At 41.9% G+C, this 24451-nt stretch overlaps 1 protein-coding gene across 1 annotated transcript in view; it reads right to left on the minus strand.

Moving 5' to 3' along the window:
• LOC311118022 (uncharacterized protein) overlaps window positions 1–23342 on the minus strand; it is a gene marked incomplete at both ends in the record, with an annotated part of 40062 nt that extends 16720 nt beyond the window's left edge. The window contains 27 exons of the mRNA XM_084192906.1: window positions 326–379; window positions 507–569; window positions 691–735; window positions 2851–2904; window positions 3212–3265; window positions 3397–3450; window positions 3603–3656; window positions 5052–5105; window positions 10701–10754; window positions 10918–10971; window positions 11270–11299; window positions 11491–11526; window positions 12002–12055; window positions 12179–12232; window positions 13890–13934; window positions 14065–14118; window positions 15186–15239; window positions 15346–15399; window positions 15605–15658; window positions 17313–17351; window positions 19583–19645; window positions 19770–19814; window positions 19997–20116; window positions 20358–20438; window positions 21023–21298; window positions 21532–21655; window positions 23231–23342. Coding sequence (XP_084049032.1) covers window positions 326–379; window positions 507–569; window positions 691–735; window positions 2851–2904; window positions 3212–3265; window positions 3397–3450; window positions 3603–3656; window positions 5052–5105; window positions 10701–10754; window positions 10918–10971; window positions 11270–11299; window positions 11491–11526; window positions 12002–12055; window positions 12179–12232; window positions 13890–13934; window positions 14065–14118; window positions 15186–15239; window positions 15346–15399; window positions 15605–15658; window positions 17313–17351; window positions 19583–19645; window positions 19770–19814; window positions 19997–20116; window positions 20358–20438; window positions 21023–21298; window positions 21532–21655; window positions 23231–23342 — 1835 coding nt within the window. The remainder of the gene's footprint in view (window positions 1–325; window positions 380–506; window positions 570–690; window positions 736–2850; window positions 2905–3211; window positions 3266–3396; window positions 3451–3602; window positions 3657–5051; window positions 5106–10700; window positions 10755–10917; window positions 10972–11269; window positions 11300–11490; window positions 11527–12001; window positions 12056–12178; window positions 12233–13889; window positions 13935–14064; window positions 14119–15185; window positions 15240–15345; window positions 15400–15604; window positions 15659–17312; window positions 17352–19582; window positions 19646–19769; window positions 19815–19996; window positions 20117–20357; window positions 20439–21022; window positions 21299–21531; window positions 21656–23230) is intronic.
• Window positions 23343–24451: the final 1109 nt, after the last annotated feature.

Here is a 24451-nt window from a genome sequence, read left to right on the forward strand (position 1 = left end):
ACACACAGTGTGAGAAAGTTAATTAGCTCATTACAACAAACTAGTCCCCTGGTGGTCGTTGGTGAGACAAAGTGAAGAGGAAGTCTCTGTGACTAACACACTCTCTGACACAAGCAGCAAACATCTTTCATGCAGCTAACGTAGCTTTTATGCTAATAAGCATGCTTATCCAATCACACAGTAACAAGAATCTTGTTCATTGTTACTGACTGTCTAGTAACAGTAAAGGTAAGAGATCGTAAGGCTTTTAAAGGATGTTGTGACATACAGTATCTAGCTGTTTACATGAATCTTTGTAAATCAATGTCTCATATCTCCATCTTACCTTGTCACCTTTGTCACCCTTTGGCCCGAGAGAGCCATCTTGTCCTCTGTCACCCTAAAAAATAAAACACAAGACACAAACAGGAGCATAGTACACAAGGAGATTTAGATGCAAGCTGTCGTTGGGCTGAAGCACAAATTCAAGGTTATAGCTTTAATGATGCTTATGAGAACAAACTCACCTGTCCTCCTTTCTCTCCTTTTGGTCCAACAACACCTGGTTGTCCAGTTAAACCAACTTGTCCCTGTAACAGACACACACACACAAACACACACACACAGACAGAAAGATGAAGAGCATGTGAGATGAGGAACTTTGAGTTGAGTATAATGATTTAAGGTCATAGCCAGGTATTATTAACTCACCCCCTCTCCTCCAGGTCCTCTTGGTCCAGGTGGTCCTTCTTCACCCTATAGCAGCATTCAGTCATCATGAGACCATAAGATTCCTCATACCACACTTGACATTTCTGTAACACTTTCTATGAACTACCTTGCATTCATTTGCATTCAAATGGGGTGCTGTAAGGAGCCATGCGCAATAAGAAATGGTTATGTCTATAAAAGCACGGGTATATCTCAGAAGGTTTCTATCCAACTCCCTGAATTGAAACATAATGTCATTAATTTGGTTTTACTACTCCATCTCCTATTTAATGATTCTTCCAGCGCAGGTGAAAGGGATACTTTAAAAGTCACGTTTATAGGCTCCATACAGTGAGGGAAAAAAGTATTTGATCCCCTGTTGATTTTGTACGTTTGCCCACTGACAAAGACATGATCAACAAAATCAGTCTATAATTTTAATGGTAGGTTTATTTGAACAGTGAGAGACAGAATAACAAACAAAACAAAACAAAAAAACGCATGTCAAAAATGTTATAAATATATTTACATTTTAATGAGGGAAATTAGTATTTGACCCCTCTGCAAAACATGACTTAGTACTTGGTGGCAAAACCCTTGTTGGCAATCACAGAGGTCAGACGTTTCTTATAGTTGGCCACCAGGTTTGCACACATCTCAGGAGGGATTTTGTTCCACTCCACTTTGCAGATCTTCTCCAAGTCATTAAGGTTTCGAGCCTGACGTTTGGCAACTCGAACCTTCAGCTCCCTCCACAGATTTTCTATGGGATTAAGGTCTGGAAACTGGCTAGGCCACTCCAGGACCTTAATGTGCTTCTTCTTGAGCCACTCCTTTGTTGCCTTGGCTGTGTGATTTGGGTCATTGTCATGCTGGAATACCCATCCACGACCCATTTTCAATGCCCTGGCTGAGGGAAGGATGTTCTCACCCAAGATTTGACGGTACACGGCCCTCCATCGTCCCTTTGATGTGGTGAAGTTGTCCTGTCCCCTTAGCAGAAAAACACCCCCAAAGCATAATGTTTCCACCTCCATGTTTGACGGTGGGAATGGTGTTCTTGGGGTCATAGGCAGCATTCCTCCTCCTCCAAACACGGCGAGTTGAGTTGATGCCAAAGAGCTCCATTTTGGTCTCATCTGACCACAACACTTTCACCCAGTTCTCCTCTGAATCATTCAGATGTTCATTGGCAAACTTCAGACGGCCCTGTATATGTGCTTTCTTGAGCAGGGGGACCTTGCGGGCGCTGCAGGATTTCAGTCCTTCACGGCGTAGTGTGTTACCAATTGTTTTCTTGGTGACTATGGTCCCAGCTGCCTTGAGATCATTGACAAGATCCTCCCGTGTAGTTCTGGGCTGATTCCTCACCGTTCTGATGATCATTGCAACTCCACGAGGTGAGATCTTGCATGGAGCCCCAGGCCGAAGGAGATTGACAGTTCTTTTGTGTTTCTTCCATTTGCAATAATCACACCAACTGTTGTCACCTTCTCACCAAGCTGCTTGGCGATGGTCTTGTAGCCCATTCCAGCCTTGTGTAGGTCTACAATCTTCTCCCTGACATCCTTGGAGAGCTCTTTGGTCTTGGCCATGGTGGAGAGTTTGGAATCTGATTGATTGATTGCTTCTGTGGACAGGTGTATTTTATACAGGTAACAAGCCGAGATTAGGAGCACTCCCTTTAAGAGTGTGCTCCTAATCTCAGCTCGTTACCTGTATAAAAGACACCTGGGAGCCAGAAATCTTTCTGATTGAGAGGGGGTCAAATACTTATTTCCCTCATTAAAATGCAAATCAATTTATAACATTTCTGACATGCGTTTTTCTGGATTTTTTTGTTGTTATTCTGTCTCTCACTGTTCAAATAAACCTACCATTAAAATTATAGACTGATCATTTCTTTGTCAGTGGGCAAACGTACAAAATCAGCAGGTATTCAAATACTTTTTTCCCTCACTGTATAAACTTTAGTCTGCTGCATCACTTTTATGAAGTGCCATTGATATGGCCTGGGTGTCCAGACAGAGGTTGCATCTAAAATGGCACCCTACTGTAATTCCTATGTAGTTCACTACTTCTGACCAGAGCTCTATGGAGTGCCCTATATAGGAAAAGGGGTGCCATTGTGGACGCAGACAAAGAGTAGTATCACTGTACCTTAGGACCAGGTTTACCAGGGAAGCCATCCAATCCAGACTCTCCTCTAGGCCCCTATGGAGATGAATGAATAACACAGCTTGGTACATTTATGGTATTGAATCAGATATTATCCTATCTAACACATAATGTTGTCACAACATTGCAAACAGGTTGTGAAAGAAGGTTGGTCATGGCATTACCATGTGACAACATTCTGAGAACCTAACCATGTCAGTAAGAATAACATCCTCTATGCCTTTGGAATGCTACATTTTATTAGATGTTTCCTTTCTGTTAGTGAGGATTAAAACCTGAAACATTCAGTTGGTTATGAAACATTAATCACTACTACTACTACTACTACTACTACTACACTGACCTTGGCTCCGTCATTTCCTGGAACTCCATCCAGCCCATCGTTTCCAGGTAAACCCTTCCAACAATAAATATTGGGTTAAGTCTGGGACATGAGTACTTCGACAACTCAATGTTACATTAGTGAATCATATTATAACATGTCAAACATGTAACATGTAAATGTTGAAAAAAATTCAGTAAACTTACAGCTTTGCCTGGCTCTCCTGGTTTCCCTGAAAATCCAATCTCGCCAGGTAGACCCTGAGCAAAGAAAAGGGACAATATATATATATATATATTTTTTTTCAATTTCCTCTATGTGGGTTCCATTTGCTTTGGATGAGCTTTTGGGATGACTGCTGACAGTATACTGCTGTACAGCCTTCAATGGATTGTTGATGCACAGAACTCACAGGAGGTCCAGTTTGTCCAGGGTTTCCTTGCCCTCCAGGAGGCCCTTGGGGACCCTATAAAGAGACACAGCATCATCAATAAAGACTGTCATCAACCTCAGTCCAACCGGCAAGACATACAGTACCAGGATCAGCCACTAGATGGCAGAGTATTGTAATGTACAATATCGTATTCTAGGTTGGCCTGATATTCAGTCAGCTCCAAGTCGTGGAAATATAATGAGTAGGGCAATGAGTTATTCCTGGTAGGCAGTGGTGTAAAGTAACTAAGTAGTCCCCTGTAGCTCAGTTGGTAGAGCATGGCGCTTGCAATGTCAGGGTTGTGGGTTCGTTTCCCACGGAGGGCCAGTATGAAAATGTATACACTCACTAAACTGTAAGTCGCTCTGGATAAGAGTGTCTGCTAAATGACTAAAATGTAAATGTAAAAATACTTAGAAGTACTACTTAAGACATTTTGGGGGGGGTATCTGTACTTTACTATTTATGTTTTTGACTACTTTTACTTCTCTAAGGAAAATAATGTATTTTTACTCCATACATTTCCCTGACACCCAAAAGTACTTGTTACATTTTGAATGCTTAGCAGGACAGGAACATTTTCCAATTCACACACTTATCAAGAGAACATCCCTGGTCATCCCTACTGCCTCTGATCTGGCGCTCACTAAACACAAATACTTTATTTGTAAATGATGTCTGTGTTAGTGTGCCTCTGGCTATCCGTAAACAATAAAAATGTTGCCGTCTGGTTTGCTTAATATAAGGAATTTGAAATTATTTATACTTTTACTTTTGATAATTAACTATAGTTTAGCAATTACATTTATTTTTGATACTTAAGTATATTTAAAACCAAATACTTTTAGACTTTTACTCAAGTAATATTTTACCGGGGGACTTTCACTTTTACTTGAGTCATTTTCTATTAAGGTATCTTTACTTTTACTGAAGTATGACAATTGGGTACTTTTTCCACCACTGCTGGTAGGGTGGTCACATGGTCAAGAGGAATTCCAGACCCTAAGGAACTAATTATTGCTTTTAAGAGTGATATTGAATATTAATTAATTTATGTAATGTGGAGAATTAAGTATTTTCCCTCCAGTGGAGGTGTTTAGTGAAGCTAGTGCTGAGAGAGAAATAGCGTCAGGTATGTGGTCCATGGTGAATAGTTAACATCCAGAAGGAAATGTCATTGAATGAGCCAGAGCCAGGTTTAAGAGATGTGATGATAACTGACACATACTCCATTCATGGTGTCAAAAATAGATCTTATGACGCAGAGAATCAATCATACTGTTACACATAGCTTTCATGTTCCAACAGATTTTTTCGTCATGGAATATATCTGTAAATGATCTGATACTATAGTAGAACACAATAAAGAGTGCCTGCAATGTATAGCACATAGAAATAAAATAGTAATCTTAAAAATAGTAGTCTTACAAGTGGTCCGGGTAGCCCGTCAACACCAGGTAATCCACTTTCACCTTTCTTGCCCTGAAAAAGGAAGACGCAAAATCAACCATCATACATCAAAACATGTCACGTTGGGAGAAAATAAACCTGTGCCGGAAAACATGTTTATTCACTTGGTAAAAATCAACCCTTTAAAACCTCTGCTGCTCTGGCAACTCCTGTACTTGAATTCTATTCTCTCTGATTCTCTGCACTGATATAATGCCCTCTGCAGGATTGTTTAAGGTACTGCGTCATGTTTCACCTGAGATGGCCCTACTGTTGCGACTGATACTGTATATGTAAAGGATGGGCGGGTGGAGAATTCTTTGAGGCTCATCAGGGAAACAGTTGACTGATAATGGCTGCGGTGTGGACTGTGGTGCGTGTGAGGAGCCAGGAGAGGTCCACTACACGGCTGATCAACCATGTAACTGGCACTGTCGGCCCTGTCGGCCATGACAGCACCATTATCACAGCAGAAATCCCTCAGTGACTTCACATCCTCAATATACACACATACACTCAGACCAGCCCCCATCCCACCACAGTGGAGTTCTCAGCAATAGTAACAACACACTGAGGTACAGTTACAGTGAGGGAAAAAAGTATTTGATCCCCTGCTGATTTTGTTTGCCCACTGACAAAGACATGATCAGTCTATAATTTTAATGGTAGGTTTATTTGAACAGTGAGAGACAGAATAACAACAACTAAAATCCAGAAAAAAACATGTCAAAAATGTTATAAATTGATTTGCATTTTAATGAGGGAAATAAGTATTTGACCCCTCTGCAAAACATGACTTAGTACTTGGTGGCAAAACACTGGTTGGCAATCACAGAGGTCAGATGTTCCTTGTAGTTGGCCACCAGGTTTGCACACATCTCAGGAGGGATTTTGTTCCACTCCTCTTTGCAGATCTTCTCCAAGTCATTAAGGTTTCAAGGCTGACATTTGGCAACTCGAACCTTCAGCTCCCTCAACAGATTAGCTATGGGATTAAGGTCTGCAGACTGGCTAGGCCACTCCAGGACCTTAATGTGCTTCTTTTTGAGCCACTCCTTTGTTGCCTTGGCCGTGTGTTTTGGGTCATTGTCATGCTGGAATACCCATCCACGACACATTTTCAATGCCCTGGCTGAGGGAAGGAGGTTCTCACCCAAGATTTGACGGAACATGGCCCCGTCCATCGTCCCTTTGATGCGGTGAAGTTGTCCTGTCCCCTTAGCAGAAAAACACCCCCAAAGCATAGTGTTTCCACCTCCATGTTTGACAGTGGGAATGGTGTTCTTGGGGTCATAGGCAGCATTCCTCCTCCTCCAAACACGGCGAGTTGAGTTGATGCCAAAGAGCTCGATTTTGGTCTCATCTGACCACAACACTTTCACCCAGTTCTCCTCTGAATCATTCAGATGTTCATTGGCAAACTTCAGACGGGCATGTATATGTGCTTTCTTGAGCAGGGGGATCTTGTGGGCGCTGCAGGATTTCAGTCCTTCACGGCGTAGTGTGTTACCAATTGTTTTCTTGGTGACTATGGTCCCAGCTGCCTTGAGATCATTGACAAGATCCTCCCGTGTAGTTCTGGGCTGATTCCTCACCGTTCTCATGATCATTGCAACTCCACGAGGTGAGATCTTGCATGGAGCCCCAGGCCGAGGGAGATTGACAGTTCTTTTGTGTTTCTTCCATTTGCGAATAATCGCACCAACTGTTGTCACCTTCTCACCAAGCTGCTTGGCGATGGTCTTGTAGCCCATTCCAGCCTTGTGTAGGTCTACATTCTTGTCCCTGACATCCTTGGAGAGCTCTTTGGTATTGGCCATGGTGGAGAGTTTGGAATCTGATTGATTGATTGCTTCTGTGGACAGGTGTCTTTTATACAGGTAACAAACTGAGATTAGGAGCTCCTAATCTCAGCTCGTTACCTGTATAAAAGACACCTGGGAGCCAGAAATCTTTCTGATTGAGAGGGGTCAAATACTCATTTCTGACATGCGTTTTTCTCGATTTTTTTGTTGTTATTCTGTCTCTCACTGTTCAAATAAACCTACCATTAAAAGTATAGACTGATCATTTCTTTGTCAGTGGGCAAACGTACAAAATCAGCAGGGGATCAAATACTTTTTTCCCTCACTGTAAGTGCTTCAAGTCACAACAGAACAGCCAAAAAGGTAAAAGGGAAAATAGATGAACTGTAACTAACTGTTGTGTTGCCCAGAACAGAACAGAGTAGACTAGGTCAGGGTATCCACTCTGAATACCCCACAGTGAACAGGCTAGACTTAGAGCTACAGTAGAGGTAGCAGATACAAGAAAGACAAAGCAGGTAGGTAACCTAGCGGTTAAGAGCGTTGGGCTAATAACTGAAAGGTTACTGGTTCTACTCCCTGAGCCTACTAGGTGAAAATCTGTTTATGTGTCCTTGAGCAAGACATGTAATCCTTAGTGCTTCTGTAAGTCGCTCTGGATCTGCTAAATGACAACAACAAAAAACTATACTACGGAGGTAGGGTGATGCCTTCTCCATACCAAATACAGTGTCGTCACCACTTCCAAGTGAGAAACCTGTCATGTAATTTTCTATTACCATCAGAGCCCTATGGTGAGGGTATTCCTCAACACAATACAGTGACAGATAGAGCTCCTGTTGTCATAGTTAGAAAACATCTAATTCCATCAACTGTGTGCCATCTAAACTCCAGCTGATGTAACATCGTACTGCTCCCTCCAGGAGGTCTGGCTCGGTCAGATTACCCAGCAAACCAAAATTGGTTCTGTGAACTTTCCCAGAACATTAATTAGGTTGCCCTAAAAGTTCTAATAACACAAAAACTGTCCATTCGCCTGATGTTGGAAGAACATTCCCAGAACACATTTTGTTATTACATTACCTGGAAACCTTAATAAGAACCTTAGGGGGATATTCTGTGGTGGTTGTTACAGATGTTGTGCATAACAACATGTCTCCCGAGTGGCGCAGTGGTCTAAGGCACTGCATTGCAGTGCTAGCTGTGCCACTAGAGATCCTGGTTTGAATCCAGGCTCTGTCGTAGCCGAGCGGGAGACCCATGGGGCGGTGCACAATTGGCCCAGGGTAGGGGAGGGAATGGCCGGCAGGGATGTAGAGCATGGCGTTTGCAACGCCAGGGTTGTGGGTTCGATTCCCACGGGGGGCCAGTATGAAAACAACAAAAAACAATAATAATATAATGTATGCACTCACTAACTGTAAGTCACTCTGGATAAGAGCGTTGACAAAAAAAAAGGAGAACATTCCAAGAATATTTCATTCAACACATTTTCTGGAAAAACATTATTTAAATGTTTTGGGGGGATGTTATCATCATAATGTTAGATAAAACCCTAACTAGAACTTAATAGGAATGTTAGCTAATGTCCTGGGATTGTTCCCAGCTTGCTGGGTAGTCACTGCTTCCTGTCTCCTTTACAGCCTGCTGTAGTGTTTTGTAGGGTTCCTGGGGTAGGGCTGTTGACAGGTCTGAAGCGGTTTATACATTATTTTTGCAAATGTATAAATAAAACAAAAACAGAAATACCTTATTTACATAAGTATTCTAACCCTTTGCTATGAGACTCGAAATTGAGCTCAGGTGCATCCTGTTTCCATTGATCATCCTTAAGATGTTTCTACAACTTGATTGGAGTCCACCTGTGGTAAATTCAATTGATTGGACATGATTTGGAAAGGCACACACCTGTCTATATAAGGTCCCACAGTTGACAGTGCATGTCAGAGCAAAAACCAAGCCACGAGGTCGAAGGAATTGTCCGTAGAGCTCCGAGACAGGATCGTGTCAAGGCAGAGATCTAAGGAAAGGTACCAAAAAATGTCTGCAGCATTGAAGGTCCCCAAGAACACAGTGGCCTCCATCATTCTTAAATGGAAGAAGTTTGGAATCACCAAGACTCTTCCTAGAGCTGGCCGCCTGGCCAAACTGAACAATCGGGGGAAGAAGGGCCTTGGTCAGAGAGGTGACCAAGAACCCGATGGTCACTCTGACAGAGCTCCAGAGATCCTCTATGGAGATGGGAGAACCTTCCAGAAGGACAACCATCTCTGCAGCACTCCACCAATCAGGCCTTTATGGTAGAGTGGCCAGACAGAAGCCACTTCTCAGTAAAAGGCACATGACAGCCCTCTTGGAGTTTGCCAAAAGGCACCTAAATTCTCTCAGACCATGAGAAACAAGATTCTCTGGTCTGATGAAACCAAGATTGAATTCTTTGGCCTGAATGCCAAGCGTCACATCTGAAGGAAACCTGGCACCATCCCTACGGTGAAGCATGGTGGTGGCAACATCATGGTGTGGGGATCTTTTTCAGCGGCAGGGACTGGGAAACTAGTCAGGATCGAGGGAATGATGAACGGAGCAAAGTACAGAGAGCTCCTTGATGAAAACCTGCTCCAGAACGCTCAGGACCTCAGACTGGGGTGAAGTTTCATCTTCCAACAGGACAACGACCCTAAGCACACAGCCAAGACAATGCAGGAGTGGCTTCGGCACAAGTCTCTGAATGTCCTTGAGTGGCCCAACCAGAGCCTGGACTTGAACCCGATCGAACATCTCTGGAGAGACCTGAAAATAGCTGTGCAGTGACGCTCCCCATCCAACCTGACAGAGCTTGAGAAGATCTGCAGAGAAGAATGGGAGAAACTCTCCAAATACAGTTGTGCCAAGCTTGTAGCATCATACCCAAGAAGACTCGAGGCTGTAATTGCTGCCCAAGGTGCTTCAACAAAGTACTGAGTAAAGGGTCTGAATACTTATGTAAATGTGATATTTCCGGGGGGGTGTTTTAAATAAATTTGCAAACATTTCCAAAAACCTGTTTTTGCTTTGTCATTATGATGTATTGTGTATAGATTGATGAGGGGAAAAAACTATGTAATCCATTTTAGAATAAGGTTGTAACGTAACAAAAAGTGGAAAAAGTTAAGGGGTCTGAATACTTTCCGAATGCACTGTAGGGGGTTCCACCACAACAGGAGGCAAGAGAGTAGCCAGATGTTAAGCTACTCATGAATCCATTAGATACATCCAGAGATATGTGCAAAAAAGACCACATCGACAATGGCAATACAGAAAATGACGGTGTAATGTTATCATAGGGATTTGCTTGCCTAGAATAGAATATAACTGTATAAATGTTATGGTTCATAAATCATTTGCACCATCCCTGTTTCCATGAGACAGTTGACTTCGTAAACTGTCCCTGTAGAAAACAGAGGGAGGAATCCAACAGCAGTCCAACAGCTCATCCCTGTTTCCGTGAGACAGTTGACTTCCTAAACTGTCCCTGTAGAAAACAGAGGGAGGAATCCAACAGCAGTCCAACAGCTTTGTACTGCTGTAATACAGATTACTGTGTACTGTCAACATCCATTCACTATGACTACAGTGCTTTGATGCCGAGAGCAAAAATAAACCTTTGAGTGCCATACAGAAAAGGTGAACTATGTGGTTTTGAGAGTATGAGAAGAAACCTACTGTTTGTGTCACTAGTAAACCTCTTATGACTAAAGTACCAGTGAGGTCAGATTCAGGTCTACAGTATAACTGTAACGAAAGGCATGTACTGTAAATCCTATAACAAATGTTAGACTCTTACCCTTTGGCCAAACTCTCCAGGTTCGCCAGGTAAACCAAGTTGACCGGTTGCACCCTGGGGGAAAAAGCACTTGTCATTTTCTACTTCAGCTCTGACTGGTAAAACTACAGAGCTAGTGGGCTTTTTTGCATTTATCTGGTATCTCTACAGAGACATGTAATTTGGTCAAAGATGAAGGTGGGGTCTACAGAGGAAGTAATAAATGATGGTTCCTTACAGGAGGACCTGGGGGGCCGTCAGGTCCTGGAGGGCCACGAGGTCCTGGCGGTCCCTGGAACACAGAACAGACAGAAAAAAATAACAGAGTCAGAGTCCAGGAGACACAGTTGTCACTTAGTAACAATATACTGTACGTCATAGGAACGCTATACTGTCCATGTTACTGTAGCCATTACTGTGTAGTAACTCTACCTCTGTACTTTCTAGTGTACAAATCTTCATGACCTTACTTGACACACTGTTCTATGACTACAGATGGAGACTTGGTAATAGTGTTAAAGATACAGACCCATGCAAAAAATACTGAACAGAAACATATGAAGATAAAATTACTATATCCATGTACTCACAGCCTCTCCTTTCAAGCCCTCTCTTTGAACCTGCCAAAATAAAGGTGTGGTTTAAAGCACTTTTATACAGGACTAACAAACAGCAATCTACATCAAATTTTAAATATATGTTTTTATTATCACTCTGTGTTGTTGTATCAGGTTGGCACTTGGCATCCAATCTAGTGGAGTATACAGTACATGACATTAAAATATACTGCATATTATGTTTAGGGACTTACCATATCCCCAGGCATTCCAGCAGGGCCCATCTCTCCCTGCAAGACAGTGAAACCAGACAGGAAATAAAACACATTTGAAAAGTTGTCTCTTTAAATCATTTGTGTGATTTATGGGGTAATATTTCAGATGACACAGAGACATTAATAATTTCAATGACAAGAAAAATAGTAGTTTCCGGGATGTAGTGTTAAGTGAAGTTTAACTTTTCATACAGTGCTTGAGGTGTGTGTGTGTGTGTGTGTGGTAATTATAGACAGACAAGAGTAGAGTGTTTCAAGACAGGCAGATGAGTGGGCTGCCTTTGAGGGGGAAAACAGAGGAATGTCTGGAACACAGACAGTAACTTAACAGTTCAGTCTGACTAAGGATTTTGCAGATAACGTCTCTTTTTTCAAGGTTTACCTGCAATGATCGTGATATTATGTGGTTGTTTTACCTGCTAATGTTGTGAGTCACTCCGTTTCATATGTTGTATTGTTCATGATCATGTGTTGTATTAGAAGACCATACCTTTTCCCCTTTCACTCCAGCGGCTCCAGGTGCGCCAATCAGTCCTCCCAAACCCTAGACAGTAAATCGAAACAAACAGCGTTCAGAAATTAGCAGTAGACTACCAGTGAAAGGAACGTTCTCTTCTGTAAACATCTGTATGCACCTGCAAAACATTATCAGAAAATGACAACTCACATCTTTTCCAGGAACACCAGGTTTTCCATGGAATCCGTCAATACCTTTGTCACCCTGTGAGGATCAAGGAACAGTGTTCAATGAAAATAGAAAGGGTCTTCTAGGTACATAAGAAATGAGATTCAAAAGTAGCCTGCTGTGACTAACAATAACCTTGCTACATCTTCCCATCTGTACTGCATTCTATCCAAGGCCTTGTTGTTTCAAAAGAACATCATTTTGGCAGTCAACACCAGCAGGTAGCTAGTGCTGAATATATTACACACATCTCACATGTCTGTCAGGCTTTGTGACTGTTTCCATCTGCCAACAACATGGATACCCCTGACCCCCATCTGACCGCCAGAAGCCTCTCCTAACCACCACTTCCTGTTCTGAACCACCACTTCCTGTTCTGAACCACCACTTCAGCTGTCACCTCCAGAGAAGTAAACGCTTCTCCAGACTTCTGTTCTCTCCGAAAACAGAATGACTGACTGACTGGCTGACTGATGGCTATAACATAACAGCTCAGAAACACAGAAAATACAGCCATCATCATCATCATATTTCTACAGGACCCCACTGTTAAGCTGTCAGAACCTGCTTCATGCTGTTATGTTTTTCAAACCTGCTACATGGCTTTGGGTCAGGGTTGGTGGAGGTTGGTGGAGAAGAGCCATGTGGTAAATGTATGGACAGTATTGTACAGGGAGTATTATTCTACACTTTACGTGCTGACAGAGACGTATGTCAACGACCAATGGATGCGGTACAGGTATACATGGGTTATGAGTGTGTAATGAAGTCCTTATGTAGGTGTTACCGTTTTCATCTCGGTTGGCAGTTAATTTCACACAACCCACAATAAATACAAATAAAATAATAAATAAAATAATAAAATAAATAAATAATAATAATCTTAAATAACCTTCTACTCTCGCTGTCTAAAACCCTTCTCCTTTAACCCCAGTCTATCTCTATGACACTTACCAGCACATCTAAATCCTATCATCCCACATCATCACCCAAAGCAGAGGGCAATCTGTATCTCAAAAGCCTAATAACAATCATAGTCCTCAACGACCCACTTGACATACTGTATGAAGCCAAGTAGGCCAGGAATCATATACACTACTCCATTTTGGTTGCTACTTCAGTATAATCATTATAATCATAGGCCACAATCACTCTGACTGATTGACTAGTGTGTTACGTCCTAGTCAATGGCCATCAGCAGCAGTGAAAGTCTATATTTCAGGAACCCTTAAAGTTGAGAGGAAACGGAGGCATTGACACACAGTACTGTAGGTAGCTAGCCTTGAATGAGTATTAGGATCCGCCCCCTCAAGCCCAGGACAGGAAGTGTGGCGAATGCATCAGGGAAGCAAGTTTACATCTGTCTGCACCATTACTCCCTTCTGGGATGGGGGTTTATATTCCTTCTCAGAAACGATGGACTTAACCCTTAAATAGGAAATATCTGTCAATTGTTAAACATTTAATTACCTTTATTTAAATGAGTATACCCACAGGGAATTGGTATACCCACACTTGCACATACCAGCTAGGTGTGTCTGCTATTTTTAAAGTTAACCAAACCTGCTGGAGCTTTCTATTCTCAACTCTGTACATGCAGTTATATTTGATTTCTTTAACCAGTCATGCTTGTGATGACCTATGATACTTGATGATCATTTGAATCAAATATAGGACATGTAATAATACTTACCCTTAATCCTGCAGATCCTTTATCTCCTTTCAAACCTTTTTCACCCTAACGTGGTACAACACAGACATACAGTAACATCCAAAGATACTTTAAGAAAACATAGGTTTGTCTGAGACAAAAGCATTTATTTATTTGGCTTATATATGAGCTATTTTTTACTGTAACTTCTACTCACACTGACACCTTTGGGTCCAGATGAACCAGGAAGTCCTGAGTCTCCTTGAATTCCCTGTAGGAACAAAAGGACCAGACATTATATTGACGGATAACAGATGCAGAGTAAAGACCGGTAACATACAGATAATACTGATGCAATGTTATTACACAATCATTTCAAGTTGAGCAGTAATATTACATACAAGGTCATATGAGAGGCAAGACATTAAAAGGGGTAAAAGCCAATTTTGCGGTGTCTAACTTGACAAGATAACTTGGGAGGTATATGGATCCTGTAGAGGCCAATAAACACCCAGAACAGCAACAACACCTGTTAGCATTGTGACCCTCTGGGGGAACCCTGACCCCTGACCTCTGTTCTGACTGAGCCAAGAGTGGGCAAGTGAGAGCCTCCTCAGAGGCTCCCTGAGGAGCAATGGGCTTAGCTAGGAAGTAGGTAGTGAGTAAACTCACCACAATACAAAAGTATCAGTATTAACATGGAATTCACAGTTACAAGAACATGCTATGTTCAGGTTTTTGTTTGATATAATTGACTAATTTCCCTGGTGTACAGTCTAAAAAACATTAACTTACAAAATCTAGTTCTGTCAACAGGGGGCACTCGTCCCTGCCAGTCTGAGCTGAGACCTTCTCTTTGTCTGGGAGTCTGAGACTGAGTGGTCACACAGCACATTGGCCAAACCTAACCACACTCTCTCCACACCCTCTTCCCCTCCCTCTCTTTCCTCTCTCTCTTCCCCCACTTTCCCTCTTGCGTTCTCTCCCCCTTCTCTCCCTCCCTCTCCAGCTGCCTCAGACAAGGGAAGTCAGCAGAAGTCAGCCAACCAAGTCACAGGAAATCAATAGCAAGCAGAGGTAATTGTCCATCAAATGTCAAATGCCCACCAAGACACAGAACACAAAGAACAAGGCTGTCTTTGATATCAGAGTAGACAAAACCGAATAAAAACTCTACTGCCTACATTCTTTAAACTCTCACTTAACCTGCCACAAATCCAAACACAAGAAAAGGGTTTGCAAAGAGCAGATTGCATGTAGTCATGAGAGTACATTGGCTATTGTATACTGTCCGAGACCTATATGGAATCTACAAGGAGAAATAGAACGATCACCCACCTTTGGTCCCAGAGGTCCAGGTAATCCCTGACCGCCTGCCAGTCCTGATTCACCCTGTCACAATAAAGCAGAAAGATCCAGAGGTTAATCAGAAATGTTTACATTATAATTACAGTAACTTATTGTAGGAGAATATTAGTGTAAGGTGGTTGTCTCTTACTCTTTCTCCTTTAGATCCATCTTTCCCAGCAAGACCTGCAGCTCCACTGCTTCCCTGGAATTGGTTTTAAAACGCAAACATCTAAAAAGTATTTCATTCCTGTCTATTGTATGTGTCCAAATATAGAGTCTACTTGCAGACAAACAGCAGAACAGATACAGTATGTCAAGCCTCACCATTTCATTAAGCACCTCTGTGACAGACATGTCATGAGAGGTACAGAACAGTGGAAAAGCAAAACTCTTTAGGATCATCTCACCTTCTCCCCTTTGGATCCTTTGTCACCGGATGTCCCCTGGCTACCAGGATCACCCTGTAGAGAGAGGAGAGGAGGTTAGAGTGGCTGGACACCGGTGATGCATAGGTGTAATGGCGTAACAACAGATGCAGACAGCGACGAGGTGCTGTGAGACAACATGGTGGGGTTCACTTCCTGAACAGGGATTAGTAGATTACTGTTAGGACAAAACAGACAGTTATTCACATAGAGAATACAGACAATGCACGTAAACAAGCAAGGGCAAACAGCTCAAACACGTTCAACTTTTGAGCCATGGCGTTGGGGGCCAAACTATGGTAACAGCGGTCCGGTCCGGTTCTCGAAGACCCACAGTGTTCTCAACGCAGAGGTCAGTTCATACACACAGCCAAACTCAACCCTAACTCAACCTCACTCACACACAGCCAACCCAACCCCAACCTCAAACTCAAGGAACAATGGCTTAGAAAGTTTCTATAGCCTTTTAACATTGTAGTTTTGGTTTGTGCTCTGATGTCATTCTTTTTGCCAAGGAATCCCTCCAAATAATTTTAACTCTTAGAAGAAACAAACAAAAAAATGTATGAGTGTTTAATTACATAGTGCCACTAAGCCTTCGACAACCAGAAATACTTTACTGTGACTTTACTTCATAAACCAATGTTACCCTTTCATTACTCTCAGAGGTTGTATCACTTTGACGCACGTCACTTCTTCATCAAAAGAGAGAAACATTGCAACAAAACGTCTTCATACAACCAATGGCAGCCTATAATGAAAATACATTATACACAAAATACTTTAAATCGCTTTTGTACGATCGTCTAGTCTAGTCTGTTGAGGATGTACACAGAGTATACCAAACATTAGGAACACCTTACTAATATTGAGTTGAAATTCCACCACCACGCCATGTCACCATAACATAACTTGAAGTGCATTTCAACTAGAGATGCGAGAAGTGTGGCCTTGCTTTCCAGCCCACACTGTGGCCATCTTAAGTATCCTCCTCTGGACTAGATCTGGGTTCACATAGTATTTCAAATATTTCAAATACTTTGAGCACTTGATTGAGCCCTGCCTGGAGTGTCAGATGGTTTTGGGACTTTCCACCAGGCAAACTCATTCAAGCACAGGAAAAGCATTAAAAAGGACACAAATCTTATTTGAACCCAGATTTAGTGTGGTCTGGACTGGATGTATGCTACATGCTTGGCCTGGTCTGGGCTGAGGGGGAAATTATATCCTATAGCTCCCAGCTGGCAATGCCACGTAGGGCCAACCCATTGTGTGTGTGTGTGTGTGTGTGTGTGTGTGTGTGTGTGTGTGTGTGTGTGCGTGTGTGTGTGTTTAACAGACCCAAAGTGTGTGTTTCTAACGGAGCGGGGGGGCATCTGTGTGGGCTTGTCCTCTGTGCTACACTTCCTCTGTGGCCAACAGTCCTGTAATTCTCACTATGACATGTAGGACCATTTTCCTACTCCTAAAGAATGTTGTGGTATTCCTAAAAAAAAAAAAATTATACAGTGCTACTTCAGGAGATGTAATTATGTCTGTGTTAGCTGTGTGTGATAAATCCAATGAGACAGACATCTTTGGTTGTAGAGGGTTAGGATATGATGATGCCCATGCGTTGTTATGTTATTATTATTATTTTTATTATTATTATGACATGTGAGGAGATTGACTGTCAAAACTATGATCTTACCTTCTCACCTCTGTCTCCCTTGACAGATATTACTTTGCCCTGCAAATAATCAATCAACATGGATCAATTATTATCGAGGCTGGAGAAAGAAAAGGCAGCGGAAAAGATAAGAGGTGCATGCAACAAAAAATAACAGAAACTTCTAAGTCTAATATCTACGGAGATTAACACATCATCTAGCAGGAAGTTTAAACATGATTTTTAAAAATCATATACTTCAAACACTACAACAACAAAAACTCAAATATGAGGTAAACAAGCTACAGTGCCTTGCAAAAGTATTCATCCCCCTTGGCGTTTTTCCCATTTTGTTGCATTAAAACCTGTAATTTAAATGGATTTTTATTTGGATTTCATGTAATGGACATACACAAAATAGTCCAAATTGGTGAAGTGAAATGAAAACATAATTTGTTTAAAAAAAATCTAACAAATAAATAATGGAAAAGTGGTGCGTGTATTCACCCCCTTTGCTATGAAGCAAAGATCTGGTGCAACCAATTACCTTCAGAAGTCACATAATTAGTTAAATAAAGTCCACCTGTGTGCAACCTAAGTGTCACATGATCTGTCACATGATCACAGTATATATACACACCTGTTCTGAAAGGCCCCAGAGTCTGCAACACCACTAAGCAAGGGGCACCACCAAGCAAGCGGCACCATGAAGACCAAGGAGCTCTCCAAACAGGTCAGGGACAAAGTTGTGGAGAAGTACAGATCAGGGTTGGGTTATAAAAAAATATCAGAAACTTTGAACATCCCACGGAGCACCATTAAATCCATTATTAAAAAATTGAAAGAATATGGCACCACAACAAACCTGCCAAGAGAGGGCCGCCCACCAAAACTCACGGACTAGGCAAGGAGGGCATGAATCAGAGAGGCAACAAAGAGACCAAAGATAACCCTGAAGGAGCTGCAAAGCTCCACAGCGGAGATTGGAGTATCTGTCCATAGGACCACTTTAAGCCGTACACTCCACAGAGCTGGGCTTTACGGAAGAGTGGCCAGAAAAAAGCAATTTCTGAAATAAAAAAATAAGTTAAAATGTGGGAGACTCCCCAAACATATGGAAGAAGGTACTCTGGTCAGATGAGACTAAAATTGAGCTTTTTGACCATCAAGGAAAACGCTATGTCTGGCGCAAACACAACACCTGTCATTACCCCGAGAACACCATACCCACAGTGAAGCATGGTGGTGGCAGCATCATGCTGTGGGGATGTTTTTCATCGGCAGGGACTGGGAAACTGGTCAGATTTGAAGGAATGATGGATGACGCTAAATACAGGGAAATTCTTGAGGGAAACCTGTTTCAGTCTTCCAGAGATTTGAGACTGGGACGGAGGTTCACCTTCCAGCAGGACAATGACCCTAAGCATACTGCTAAAGCAACACTTGAGTGGTTTAAGGGGAAACATTTAAATGTCTTGGAATGGCCTAGTCAAATCCCAGACCTCAATCCAATTGAGAATCTGTGGTATGACTTAAAGATTGCTGTACACCAGCGGAACCCATCCAACTTGAAGGAGCTGGAGCAGTTTTGCCTTGAAGGATGGGCAAAACTCCCAGTGGCTAGATGTGCCAAGCTTATAGAGACATACCCCAAGAGACATGCAGCTGTAATTGCAGCAAAAGGTGGCTCTACAAAGTATTGACTTTGGGGGGGGGGGGGGGGGGGGGGGTGAATAGTAATGCACGCTCAAGTTTAGTTTTTTTGTCTTATTTCTTGTTTGTTTCACAATAAAACATATTTTCCATCTTCAAAGTGGTAGGCATGTTGTGTAAATCAAATGATACAAACCCCCAAAAAATCAATTTTAATTCCAGGTTGTAAGGCAACAAAATAGGAAAAATGCCAAGGAGGGTAAATACTTTCGCAAGCCACTGTATGTGCTACTATGACTGTTTACTATGTCAACTGCTTGTCTTTCAAATGTCAGGCCCATACAGATCCGCTATCTTCATATTCTGTTGTCGCAGAGAATTTTGCAGCTCAACAGGAAATGCAAATTGTAGCGTAGTCAAAGTTTAAAAAGGCTTCTAAAGTTGTTAATTTCCACTTTAAAATGTCAGACTTGATTTGCCCTAACGAAAATATTTATCAACCCCTACAAAAGTCCATTAATTATAATCCACTTAACAATTCACATTTCCTGTTGCTGCAGGATTATTTTCCTGCTGTGAGAAACAGTGTCAAATTAACATAGCAGATATGTAAATGAGGCATTAGTATGTTTGACATTATCACAGTAATGTTTTCATACAGTTTCTCCTTTGGCTCCCTTGAGGCCAGTAGGTCCAGCTGGTCCCAGGGCACCAGTATCACCCTGTAAGAGTAGGCATGTGACATTATGACAGAGCACAACAACGAGCCCAGAGAAATAGATCTAGGAAATAGGAATATTGTTTGTATCACATATGAGATATGGCTTAAGATGAGCATTAGATGACCTTTACACCCTTGGGACCGGCAACGCCAGGTACACCGATCTCTCCCTGTGGGGAAGGAACATTTATTGATCCATTATTTCATCAGGTAGTCACATTGAAAATGAGACCTCTTTTGCATATGAGTAAAACATTAAATAAACAGATCTTTGGAAACCGTCAAACACATTTCCATTGTAAGGCATAGAGGAGCTATGGCCTATGATTGAATTTTGACCTATGCATCTTACCCTCTCTCCAGCGGGACAGGAGCAGTTGACCGCCTGGGGTCCTCTCTGCTGCTCCACCCCTGCAGGGGTGGGGGTGGGGATCTCTATGGGAGGGGCCTCCGTCACCACCTTCTTGGGGCACTGGAATTTAAAAGTGTTACCGTGGAAAGGTGAGCCAGGTAAGTTGACAGGACAGAGAAAAGGAGAAAAGGGAAAGATGTCTCTCAGGAGAGGGGCCCAGGCCCACCACAGTGACAGATGATTGGCTGATTCACTGGGGTGGCTCACCACTGTAAGGTGAGTATGAGAACCATGGCAGACATGCTCCTGGAGTGGCCTACCACAGAGACAGGTGCCCTGTCTGTCTGACTGTCTGACTCACCGGCCCAGTGGGCAGATCACAGCAGGTCTCCAGCTCAGCGTGTTTGGAGTCACAGTAGATCATCATCCTCTGAAGGTCAAACTGCAGGGACAGAAAGTCACAAAGTAAGCAAAATGTACACTACAGTACAGTAAATGAACACAGAATCACAAGATGGACACTAGTCTAGAAATACAATATAAACAGTTCTTCCTTAAAGATGCACTATGCAGAAATCTCGACGCCATTTCCTGGTTGCTAAAAATCTAATAGTTCGCCTAATTTCAGTTTATGTGACAAAACAAGCAAGTACAGTGTAGAGAATCATTGTACCATCTAAATCGCTGTGAAATATATTTTCCATAACCAGAAATATTGTATTTTCAGCTGTTTGAAGCTGGTGTACAAAACCGAAAGTAAAAGATGCAAAAACAAACTTAAGATTGGGAAGCAAAGAAATAGGGCACATAGAACAGATCTACTACTTCTTAAACTTGCTTTCAATGAGAATGACATATCTATATCACACCTTTCTATGTGAATTTGGTTGGGTTGCCCAAAAAGTTACAAATTGTAGCTTTAATCCATCATGTTGTTCCACCACATGCTGTAGCATACTTCCAATACCCTGACCTTCCCACTGCTCTTAACCTCAACCCTGATATTTGTAACACCCAGCTACTCACATCAATTGGCACGCTGTCGTACAGCCTCTTCCCGATCACAGTCTTCCCGTGGATGTCGATATCCTCCCTGTCCCCGATGGGCAGGGTCTGGATGAGTTTACAGTCCAGGTAGAGAGACACAGCCTTGGCCTCAACGCTCAGGGCGATCTTGTGCCAGTTCCTGTCGAACAGGTTGTCCACCTCCTCGTTCTTGAACACAGCTCTCACTGCGTCTTTGGTCAGCCCCACTGCGTTGTATTCCACTGCCTTGTTCTCACCGTCCAGACGGATAGACACCTGGGTAGGCGCGACGGTGGAAGGATCAAGTGAATAAAGTTGAATATGTTAATAATGAAAGGATTCTCATATGCATGTGATAGGCAAATATAACATGTTCTATGATATTCAATGTCATAAATGATCAGGAAAATAATAGTCATGCATCTCTGTCTGTGTGCCAGCCCTGCAATTGGCAATCAAATGGACTCAGCATGGGGTCTGTTGACACACACACCACTATGATAACCCACCTGTGGAATTCCATACTTGTCAAAGATCTGCCAGAGGTACCAGTCCTCCCGTCTCGAGGTCTTCCTGAACTTGAAAGTCGTCACAAAGGCATATTCATCTGGCAGACCTTGAGGGAACACGTCTCTGGAACAAATCAACAGCACAGAGGGTTGCCAATCAATCACCTCATCCACACTACATGCATGCATTATCACTGGATTATTGACATAGCTCACTGTAGTATATCTACTGCTGTAGGCCTACAGATCATTCTTACTATATCTGTTTGGTATATAAAGTATATGTATAGATTTAGATACAGTGTTATTTGGGTTGTTAATTAGATTAGTTCTGACATTCTTGATTTCTTGTTTCTAGTTTTGGATTATTCATTATTTGTGAACTTGTTTGACATTTTACTGCACTGTTAGGAGCTAGTAATACAAGCATTTCGCTGCACCCGCTATAACATCTGCTAAACTGTGTACGCGACCAATAAACTTTGATTTGATCAATCAGCTTGCAACTGAGCTTTTCATCACTAACTGTTGTTGTTCGTTTAGCTTTTCAACTACCATAAAAAATTATAACATTATAATTAATGAGGAAGAAAAATACTTAGACTAAAGAGAAAAATACATTGACTTCAATTGAATAACATGTAAGAACTGGCACAAAATTGTAGCGCTATTACGCATTCTGGTAATTCAAGGCTTGTATAGACCAATGGTTTATATATACATTAGATAACTGATAGGGGGCGCTGTGTTGAAGCCACCGTGCCTCCATCTTGCCTCCACTGTTATAAAAAATATTTTGGAAGCTATAGAAATACATTAATGTGTACATTTGTTTATATACATTTATTATATTACAGACACCTTAATACATATTTTTTTTTAATATTATGTGAGCTAAACATAAAATATATATATATATATATATATATATATATATATATATATATATATACATACACTTTATAAAAAACAGTTTCCTTAAAGTATAATTTTTAGAGATTACTAATGTTACTGTCCCCACTACAACAACGTACTTAAATACATTACCGTGACTAAACGGTTAGGTGGAATTTGACTGCCGTCATGTCTAGTGACCGCCTGTGTGGCAGTAATACGGTCACCGTAACAGCCCTAGCTGTACTCCCTCTAGCCAGAACCAGGGTTTAGATTCATCATCGGTATAGACGGGTTGGCTGACAACGTCATGAAAATGATGTGCGCATCGATGGGGCAGAAGGCATTGTGGTGTTATGATTCTGAATGGTCAGATCTCTAGCAACAATGACAAGAAGCTGTTATGTGGGGAATCATAGGAGGCTCGTTGTATCTTGTTATTGATACCTGTTTTGAGGTGTTTTGACTAATGTCATGTCTGTGCTAATATGGCAAAAATTCACTAGCTAGCTAACCAACAACTGTAACAATGTATTTGAGAGACAACAAGTGCTCATTGTACAAATGTGATTATGTTTTCAATAAATATTTGGATATTAAATATAGTTTACATGTTGTCAACAATCTAAGCCAATTCCCAGTCTGTTTTGCCCCATAGTTGCGCACACGTCGGTTTTGTTGCTAAACAACCAACCAGTCTATGCACACGGCCAAATATTACACCTGTGCCATGACTGCCATTGCCTTGTGGCCTGCGCGATATTGCATGATATTTGTCACAGCAAATACAGAATAGTTCACTCACTCTGTCTGTTGTACAATAGGCATGGTCCCAAGTCGAACATAGGAGCTCTGGCCCTCATCAATCCTTGATCCCAGTATGTTTCCCACTTTGAAGTATTCCATCAGGTCGAACCCTGCAACAGACGGGACAGAAAATAGCCTAGAGTTATAGCTGAGTAAATCAAATAATTGAAATGGTTTGTGGAACTTTTTTCTGATCACCATTAGAGGGAGCACAGATCATCAAGGCCAGAGCAACGCACTAAAAACCACGAAAAATACCTATAGGTTGAAAATGACTGACAGAGAGATACCAATTACCCAAGTAAATAGGATGATATTTATACTGTTTCTCACTATATACAGTTGAAGTCGGAAGTTTACATACACCTTATCCAAATACATTTAAACTCAGTTTCACAATTCCTGACATTTAATCCTAGTAAAAAAAAAGCCCTGTCTTAGGTCAGTTAGGATCACCACCTTATTTTAAGAAAGTGAAATGTCAGAATAATAGTAGAGAATGATTTATTTCAGCTTTTATTTCTTTCATCACATTCCCAGTGGGTCAGAAGTTTACATACACTCAATTAGTATTTGGTAGCATTGCCTTTAAATTGTTTAACTTGGGTCAAACATTTCGGGTAGCCTTCCTCAAGCTTCCCACAATAAGTTGGGTGAATTTTGGCCCATTCCCCATTCTATAGGATTGAGGTCAGGGCTTTGTGATGGCCACTCCAATACCTTGACTTTGTTGTCCTTAAGCCATTTTGCCACAACTTTGGAAGTATGCTTGGGGTCATTGTCCATTTGGAAGACCCATTTGCGACCAAGCTTTAACTTCCTGACTGATGTCTTGAGATGTTGCTTCAATATATCCACATAATTTGAAACAATTTCCAAATGCCTGAAGGTACCACATTCATCTGTACAAACAATAGTATGCAAGTATAAACACCATGGGACCACGCAGCTGTCATACCGCTTAGCAAGGAAGAAGCCACTGCTCCAAAACCACCATAAAAAAGCCAGACTACGGTTTGCAACTGCACATGGGGACAAAGATCGTACTTTTTGGAGAAATGTCCTCTGGTCTGATGAAACAAAAATATAACTGTTTGGCCATAATGACCATCGTTCTGTTTGGAGGAAAAAGGGGGCTGCTTGCAAGCCGAAGAACACCATCCCAACCGTGAAGCATGGGGTGGCAGCATCATGCTGTGGGGGTGCTTTGCTGCAGGAG

This window comes from Coregonus lavaretus (genome assembly GCF_964263955.1).
Source record: "Coregonus lavaretus genome assembly, contig: HAP1_SCAFFOLD_2512, whole genome shotgun sequence".
Classification (NCBI taxonomy): Eukaryota; Metazoa; Chordata; class Actinopteri; order Salmoniformes; family Salmonidae; genus Coregonus; species Coregonus lavaretus.